Genomic DNA, 9,726 nt, shown 5'->3' with positions numbered 1-9,726 from the left:
TTTGACTTGTAAAGCTTTGTAGATATTAAATCACACATGCCGAACATTCCGGTGGATTTCGACATAAGATTTATCTTGGCAGACATTCTGAATTATCCCTGCTGGCACTCAACATAAGAAACTGAACAATCACACAGTATTGAATGTGACAAGGATCCGCTCTAACAGTGCAAACATACTATGTGGTGGTCAACATCATCTCATTATCTTTAAACATAAAAGTTATGAAACATTTTAACTCATTTTTTTTAAGTGTCTCAGGGGTTTCCCTAGAAACGACAACATTTATCTTACAGTGACTGATGACAAAAATGACAAGCTAACCTGTTTATTTCTTTTAAGTCACAGCATCAGTAACACTGCAGGATTCATGCAGAAAATAATTAACCATTTTCTGTTCTCTCCTAAAAATCGGACCAAGTATCAAAGCAAACTACAGTGCTGTTTACTTTTGCACAGTTTGTACATGTTTACTGAGACACCTGAAAAATCATTGATGCATGCAAGAATATGTTGCTCTGTAAAATTTTGATGTTGCCTGCAAGGACAACAACAGTACTTTTTGTAAATACCCAGTAGGATGAGTGCTTTACGCTCCGTGTGTTTCCTGCCAAATGGGGATCTGACTGTAAAAGTACCACTGGGTAAAAAAACAAAAACAAAAACAAAAAAAAAACAGATAACGCCTCCTTTAAAAGCATGCAGAGCAGACAAACCTCTTAGTCAAGATGAGCCTCAAGCTCGGCCATTTCTGAATCAATTATTCATCTGAACTGGATTAGATGGCCCCTGTGATTTCCCTCCTTCTGTCTCCGGTCATCTCTGTCCATGTGTGTCTGTGGATGGTTTTAGCATGATATGTTTCACATTTCCCTGTTGTGAACATTGCAATCCACTGACCACAATGTATCCTATGTCAGTTCTTCCTTATTCTTTGGGAGGGTACTGATCAGTCCTGAGTGGTACTTTGAAGTGAGTGGTCTGTTATTCAAGGGATACAAAGCCATTATTCTTTGTTTTTCAAAAGGTTTCAACAGGTTTAATCAATTTTATACTTTAGAGACAGGTAGCCCATTGTCCAGTGTGCCATTGGCTTTTGGCAGCCTGAGAAGCTTCCTCCACATGTCATGAGCACTTGGCCTGGTACTATACCACAGTGCTGATGGTGGAAGACTCCTCAGACTTGCCCTGCCTGCTGGGCAGAGACTTGAGATACTCCAGGTGGCGCCTGGCATCTTCCTGATTGTGTCTCACATAGTAGACCAGGTAGGAGATGACCATGGTGAACCACCCAAACATGGTCACCAACATGGCCACGTCCGTGGTCTTTTTGAGCACCACACACAGGTCCAGGTCTTTGGCCAGCAGGAAAGGCACACCTTGGGCTCCAGAGTCTGAGGGTTCAGATGTCTGACAGATAATCCCAGTCAAAGACACAGGCTCTAGGTCTAGGCGTGGAAGGGCTGTTTGCAGCCTGCAGTCACAGTGCCAGGGGTTTCCAGTAAGGTTGGATCTTGCTCTTACACCTTCAAAGGCATCTGGGTCCAGTGTCGTGAGCTGGTTGGACGAGAGATCCAGAAATTGTAGAGAGACTGCCAAGCCTCTAAAGGCTCCAGGTTCAAGCAAAGCTAGTTCGTTATGGGAAAGATCAAGTTCAGCTAGCTGTGGAAGATCATGAAAGGCATTGGCAGGGATGCTGGTCAGGAGGTTGTAGTCCAGGTAGAGGCGTTGTGTGTCATTGGGAATGTCCTGAGGGATCTCAGTAAGAAGCAGGTTGCTGCAACGCATAGTCTTACCACCAAATGAGCCCTCGCTGTCTGAACAGTAGCAGCGTTTGGAGCAGGAAGTTGCAGCATGGTGGAAACACAGTGTCATCAGTACTAAGCTGTGAAACAGCAACCACATAACCACAGAGTGCCGAAGCAGCCAACCTGAGGGTAGCAGCATTGTTGGATGGTGGGCATAATCCCTTTAGAGTAAAACCTGTGCTGAGAGTATCCAGGATGCTGTACCCAACATCAAAATGCCCGACAGCTTGCAAGCCTAGAAGATTGAAGAATACAACGAGTTAATGGAAACGTTTCATGGAAATTGCATATTTTAATGGGGAAAGAAAATTCTTTAATGTTTCAGATTTCAGAATATGTAAAGATCATAATGTGTTTCTTTTGAATGCTGCTGTGAGGCCTGTGTGTGATAATTCTGAAGTATGAGAATTAATAATGAGAGCAAAAAAAAAACCCAATTATGAAGTTTTAAAGGTTCCTAATTGTGCCTCCTACAATTTTAGGTAATAGTGGGCCCACAGCTGATAAACAGATGAAACAGAAGCAGATGTCAGTAAAATGATGGGTGCACAACAATAGGTTGGAGTTATACTGCTATGCCATCATTATAAAAATTTACTTTTTACCACTTACTTTTTGCATCCTTATCCTTTGGAAGTGTAAACAAGTAAAACTGCTTTCGCACCACAGAAATCAGTGTCTTCTTGAAATATGGAAAATACAAATCAAGTAAAGTGTGTGTCAGGGGTTTGTCAAATAGTTTGCAGGTAGCCAATGAAAAGCACATACTGATATTATGCAAATTTCTAATGGACCTATGAAGATTAGTTACAAAAGTCTAATAGAAATTGCTGATGATTCGTTTCAAGATTTTTTTGACTTGTTTTTAGTTATATTTCCTAGTCCTTTTTAATACTTTATAATTTCATTGTCTTAATATTATGAATACCAATTAATGAAGCCATGCCATTGTTTAACTGCATTTATCTCTTAATAAAACTAATTAAAATTTTCTTGCCACCTCTTGTAGCAATGCCTCACCAATCTCTTGTGATTTAAGAATTTGTACATAGCCTACTTTGATTGTCTCTAATAAACTTGCATTAGATCCCTTATACACTATAAAAAATGCTGGGTTATTTTTTACCCAAATGCTGGGTTCAGGTGTTGGGCAATTCTATTAGGTTATTTTTTTTTATCCAGGTGATGGTTAATTTTTCTCTAATTAAGCTGCTGTTCCATTTTTAATGCTGGGTTTTTTTTTTCCAACCCAACCACTGAGTTGAGCCTGTCTCCAATGAAACAACCCAGCTGCTGAGTTTTTTTGCGGCCTCAACAGGAGAGAGTGATTCGCAGTGCCACCACCGTATTGGTTCACTTCTTCTGTGAAATAAAGGTTTGTATACATTTGATTTAATTTATAAAGTCTTTACTGTGCTGTAAATTATATTATTTTATGCAACGCAGCATACAAGGCCGAGATGTCAGCCGTGTCAGCAGCAGTCATTTCACATGACGGTAACACCTTTTGCCTCGCAGAACATAAATTGATTTTATACTGAATGGAATTTAATTTGATGTTTATATATGTTCTATAATCTCAGCACAATTTGATTATGGGCAGGTTATGGAGTCAGAAACTGCATCTTTCAGCTACGAGTGAAATACGAGGCAGCGGTCTGAGGTTCACAGTTCCCTGGAGAACAGCAGCCCATCAACTGCTCAGATTTTCGGCAACATATAAACCTCTGGCAATCCAAACATCATCTGGCTTGCCAATTAACCAAGGTTGGGTTGTTTTTAACCCAGCAATTTTTAGAGTGTATCTTCCATTGTCTCTGTGATATATACACAGAAAAACATACAAAGAACCATACATATGCAAGTATCACAAACACATACAACACAGAAATTAAATTTTCTAATAGAAAATGATGCGCTTGATGCTTAAAGCAGTGGGGTTTTAGATATCACCCTAATACCCTTTTAGCCAGACACACTAAGCAATGCTTAAAAAAAACTTCAAAGAATATCAGTTCACGCTGATATAATTTAAGTGCCACTTCCTCAAAAGTGTTGGTTGATTGAAATCCCTGCTATGATGGCCTAATTCACAACTCTGCCACAGGCATTAATAAAATCCAGGACTGAAAAAAAAAAAGACTTGTGAACAAGATGTTTCTTCCAGGACATTTTTATAAATAGGCAGAATGTATTGCTGAACTTCCCTATGCTCACATAAAACATACGAAGTGACCTTTAAATACCTCTTAGTAACTGTTGTCTTACATAAGAACTATGTTATTTATATTCAAATTACTTAGACAGACAGGCCCAGGTAAAGAATTCAATTCCGTGCTTCCTCCGGAATTGTGACAAGACAACTTATAAGGTATAAGAGTCTAATGTACATGACACAGTGCATGTTGTCACAAAAGCACTAATATATGAGATTGGACTGCCATGGTTTCGCAATACTTTTCTTTGATCTTTTTTAAATCTCAAGTTCTCCTGGGGGTCACTGGAGAAATATTATTGGAATTTCTTATTAAAAACATAATAATATCAAGTAGAAATGTAAAAGGATTTGCTTAATCCATCCTTTTAATCAATTCAACTTCTATCAAAAACCCCACCATCCAAAGTCATATCGGCAAACCCAAATGTGCTAGGTGACAGCTGGAAAGATGCGTGACAGATTGACAGATGGACAGAATCAGGTTTTTTTTTTTTTTTTTTTTTTTTTTTTTTTCAGAATGAAATTTGCACATATCAGACTTGCAAAGTACAACATATGCTCTTTTATTCTGGTTTTTGATAAAGTGCCCAAATCAATCTTCATTTGAATGTTTATATTAACTTCATTAGCCTTACCACAAACAACAGTCATTCTAAATATTTCAGATGGAAAAGACAGTTGCCCAAACGATGTACAGTACAAGAGAGGGCAGGTAAGGAACACTGCCTGCTATTCGATCTGTGGTTGCCATTTTTGATATTTAATCCCACCAATGTTGTAGTCAGTAATCCATAATAATAGTTTAACTTAAGAAGCAGCTCCTTCTTTCTGAAGAACAAATATTAACAACAACTTGTTTTTTTAATTTACCATTTTTTATTTATTTGGTCCAACCTTCTAAAAATAGCTTCCCACCTTGGCTCATTAATATATGAGTAGCATATAAGAAGCAGCTATCCTCTTACAAATCTTCAGGATAACATGCTTTCGAAGGCAGCTGTCTTGGTTGGCTACAGTCATTTCCAGCCTTGACCATTGTAAGAAAAGCTACAAAACTAATTTCAACTCTGCACAAGCCTGCAGTTTCAACCAATATAAAAATCACTGGTTCTCTATTTATGTATTGCATCACCCTATTATTACCTATAATTTTGAATTTTCCAATTGCAAAAGTCATTGGGTTTGTAGTTGACAAATGGCAGCGGACCCGCCACTGTCCACTTACGCAGATTAAAAATGAAATCGATCTCTAAGTACCTCTTAGTATCACATAACAAGTGGGAGTCTCCTAAAGGAGGGACTGTTTGTTGAAGGGAGGGGGAATAAGATGTTCTAGACTACAAAAAGAGCTGAAATGTCAGGCAAATAGATCCCTAACTGAAGGCTGAAGAAGGGAGAGAGAAAGAGAGAGAGGGAAAAAGGAAGACATTAGCTCAGCTTTCATGCTTCAGTGACTTCCTTCCCTGCCAAAAACAAACCAAGACAGTTATTTACCCGGGTTTAAAAGAAAAGCGATTTTAGTCTTGCTGTACCACAAAGTATTCTCTATTCTCTATTCTCAAAGTATTCTCTAAAGTGTCGAAGGGTGAACTAAGGATGAGCAAAGTCATGGAAGATAGGCTAGATAAGAGTCACAACCCCCCTGGAAAATCTGTACCGCTCATGAATACACAACAGGGTTCTGTCATGACATTTTCGCAAATGATAGTGTGGGCTGGACACATAAGGAGAGACCGACAGACAGTGAAAGATGAGGACAACAAAAACCTAAAACACAGATCTGCAGAGAAATACAGCTGAGAGGGAAAGGAAAAATCAATGATAGCTCAATGGCAGCTCAGTGGACAGAGACGGACAAAATAAAGGTTGAAAAAAGACATTAGATGGAAGCATGTAGGGGGTTAGGAGAAACCACACAGGATGTTTACATGATTCAACAGAGAGAACAAGAGAGGAAACAAGAGAATCCGAGGAGCAAGTCTTACATTACAGAAGAGAAGAAAGTAGAGAAGGATGAAAAATGGGGTTAAAAGTTTCAGGACAGAACATTTTGGGTGAGAAAACCAGTGTGACCTTGCCCCTGCAATGAAAGGCCAATGAACCCAATTAGACTGGAAAAGGAAAATAATACAATGAGTTATTGATGTAAATGCTGCAATTAATTAACATAATGGATGAAAGTCACAAATTACAGACACAAACATGATATGATTTATGAAATGACAATTTATACTTCAGCTTGATTGAAGAGTCATCAAGACTTGTGTTTTGGATTCTTGCTGGGAGCATGGGATGCTTGTGTGCTAGATTACCCACCACATTTCTTAATTAGTTAATGTAGCAAAATTCCTGTTGATCATCAAACCACTAAACCAGCACTAATCACCACAAATCACAACTCAGTTCAGAAATGCCTGATTTATAATCAGCCATTGACACATACATATTTTTGTCTTCAGCAACTGCTATGACTTTTCAGTGAACTGCCATAAGTTTGTGTCCAGACTCTCAAACAAGAATACAAGTTATGGCGAAGAGAACGAAAAATACATTAGAGTGGGGATGGGAAAGGAGGAAAGAAGCTTTGTCGGAGCTGAACTGGACTGTATTGAATAACGTGCCATTTGATAGAACTTGACTGAGACGATGACTGGCCTGATATTGCCACTATGTAATTTTATAAAACTGTTATTGCTCATGCTGAATGAAAGCATTATAGGATGAGAAAGCCTGGTAGATATCTGCCTCTGGAAATCTCTAACATTAAGAGCTGCAGTTAGGTAAAAGTTAACGGATATGTTTTATTGACATCTTTGGCTATATTTGGGCTAAAGGATTGTTCAAAAGAACCATGTTTCACTATTTAAAATCCTGTTGACTCTCAGAGTAGCCTACTTTAAATTGATTCATTAGTAGGGAACTGTAAAACCCTTTTTTCCAATTGTTATATTTCACAAAAGTGGTAATATTCAAATGTCTAACTTTATTCAACAGAAATGGATGAAATGTATTACGTTGAAATGTAAAGTATAGTTTCCAGGGTCACATCAAATTGAAATAGCTCTTTAGGGTAATTGCACATTTTCAGTTTTACAGAGTTCAGTACACTGTAGCCTAAATGTAAAATATATGTGGGTGCTGAGAGAACAGAGAATGAAGCTTAAAAAAACAACTGTAGGTTATAATAGCTGTTGGATGTACACAAAATATGTTTGAGGCAGCTCATCATTTGGTTTAGTCTGAGTCTTTTGAAACCATCACAAGCTTTAATCTTGGGAAACAGTTCTTAGTCTACAAACTGTTGTGCTTCCTCATCTCTAGTCTTGTTTAATAATTCATTTTAAACAATGTCTGAGTGCTCCTGTCTGCTGGTAGTGTGTGATAGTTTACACAGAGACCCTGCTGTCAACCTGTACTGTTCAATTATCTGAGAGAAAAAAAAAACCTACAGAAACCTATCAATGACCATCACGCACATACTCTTTCATATTACCTTAAAGGTTTAAACGTGAACAGACAAATAATGTATAAATAAAGAGAAGAATTAATGACCTTGGTGTCTCCACATATATCACTAAAGGTATTTATTTATTTATTATTTTTTGCTATAGGCCTATGTTGCAACATCTAAATTACCACATAATACATTTTAGTAATTAAAAAAGTTTCATTCACACAAACCAACCTGAACATATTACTACATTTTTAAGCATGGGTACAAATGACTCCTCAAGGTATATTTTCAAACTTTTTCCAACATTTCCACATTTTTCAGTGTATTAAATGATAAGAAAAAGACGAAAAATATGATAAATTAAACAGATTGCGTTTTGCCAATTTTACAAGTCACAAGTGTCTTTTAATCAGTTATGCATCGTTTTTCTATAGTGTTTCTAAATAAAAGCAAGAGTTTACACTGTGATTACAAACCTTTGTCAAACACCTATACACTGAAAAATCTTACTCTAAAAGCTTACTGTAGAGTAGTTAATTGTGTATTTCCTTATTTAAATGCGTCGGATTGTACCGTGCGTTCAGTGCACTTCTCATTCAAATACAAGACTGACTCACATTTCTCCTCTCTTTCTTCTGAGATCTCCTCTGCTCTTCTCTACATTCGCCTTCGCGGGTTTGCTGTAGAGAAGGGAGTTCATTGACATTTGCAGAAATATTCCGTCTTGTTTAGTGCTTGAGATCCGCACGCAGCGCGAGCCGTGGATGCGTTTGGACGCGGACAGAAAACGAGAGAGAGAGAGAGAGAGAGAGCGCGCGCACTGATCAGTTTCCACGCAACCAGCAGCACAGCAGCATCAGACGCTACAAAATTAGTCTGGTGATTCTAAATGACTTGGTATGTTAACTTCCATGAACTACATATCATTCGTTCAGTGTTCATGACACTTGATTCAGATTTTATCCATGTGTGTTCATATTTTAATCTATTAATGAACTACTGGACTCAACTGTTTATGTAATTATGTCATAATTTGGACAAATCATAAAAGGACTAAGATTATTAAATTAGAATCCATGTAGGCTATCAAAATAAGGTCCTGTTGGATGCAGTGAAACTCATAATAACAGTACAGAATAAATTGTTGAAAAATAACATAATAAATAGTTGCAAATGATAATAAACCTTTAGTCTGCATTTAAGACGTATTGTATTATTATCATTATAATCAATAATGCCATATTCATGACAGTTAGCAAGTGTATTCTAAAATAATTTTTGTCATCTAATAAAATAACGTGTTGTAGATTTTGAAGTGAATAAGTAGCTTGAATTAAGATAAATAGAGTCTATATGCATGTACTATTTATAACAGCTTGAGTTTATTTTTCTCATTGATATAATGTTAAGCCTGTGGTGTCTGTCCAGTCACATTTAAAGGTTAATCTGTGAAAAGATCACTGATGCCCCCCCCCATGCTGAAAATATGACTTGTTTCATATTATTTATTTCTGCAAATGTAGCTGCCACACACTGGCTTGACAGGCATATTGCAGTATTGTTTAATATTAAAAAATTAATTGAGCATTGCCTCTAAACCCAAAGGCTATTTTTTCTACTGCAGATTCTGTAATTTTGTTTAGACAGCAGAATAAAATACAGCCGTTGGATTGATGAAAGTAATCTTTCATTTATTTCACCCGCCTGTGTTCTTTCTCTTTCTCTGTCTAACACACTGAAACTAAATCAGACAGCTACTTAAAATGATGACCTGTGTGTGGGTGGGCTGCTGTTAATTCGGATTGATCTGTGGCCTGCTGGAGCACTTATGGACTTAATGTAACAAGATGTTTGTTTGTTTGTGTGTGTGTGTGTGTGTGTGTGGCACTCTAAATGATTGTCTAAAATTATTGTCTGTTATACTTTCATATTGTCCAGTGATATTGTAACAAAGAGGAACAAGATGTATGTCGAAGCTGCACCGTATTATATTAAAAATCAAAATAAGGAGGGTTTGTTACAGAATTCATCATCCCGGAGCATCTTAATCTATAGAAAATTGTGTTGCTCTCACTACATGGCATTGCATGCTCTGTGATAAGCCCAAAACTTCAGGACAGAATGTACACACCAGAAAACATTCTGTGCCCAAAATATGACAGGTTTTGGATATACATTAGCATCCTATTCAAAAAAGTACTTTTTACATAAACAACATACTTTAAAATAATATACTTAAGTGAAAC

At 37.3% G+C, this 9,726-nt stretch overlaps 1 protein-coding gene across 1 annotated transcript; it reads right to left on the bottom strand.

Moving 5' to 3' along the window:
* Nucleotides 1-314: 314 nt before the first annotated feature.
* On the bottom strand, nucleotides 315-8,239 carry LOC132122607 (leucine-rich repeat-containing protein 3B-like). Its single transcript, XM_059532986.1, has 2 exons — nucleotides 8,098-8,239; nucleotides 315-2,043 (listed from the first exon to the last, which is right to left on the bottom strand). Exon 2 carries the CDS (start codon nucleotides 1,945-1,947, stop codon nucleotides 1,147-1,149), a length of 801 nt encoding a protein of 266 aa, XP_059388969.1. The 5' UTR covers nucleotides 1,948-2,043; nucleotides 8,098-8,239; the 3' UTR covers nucleotides 315-1,146.
* Nucleotides 8,240-9,726: the final 1,487 nt, after the last annotated feature.

This window comes from Carassius carassius, chromosome 40 (genome assembly GCF_963082965.1).
Source record: "Carassius carassius chromosome 40, fCarCar2.1, whole genome shotgun sequence".
NCBI classification, from domain to species: Eukaryota; Metazoa; Chordata; class Actinopteri; order Cypriniformes; family Cyprinidae; genus Carassius; species Carassius carassius.
The sequence above is the reverse complement of the archived record's forward strand: the minus strand, read 5'-3'. Positions and strand labels throughout refer to the sequence as shown.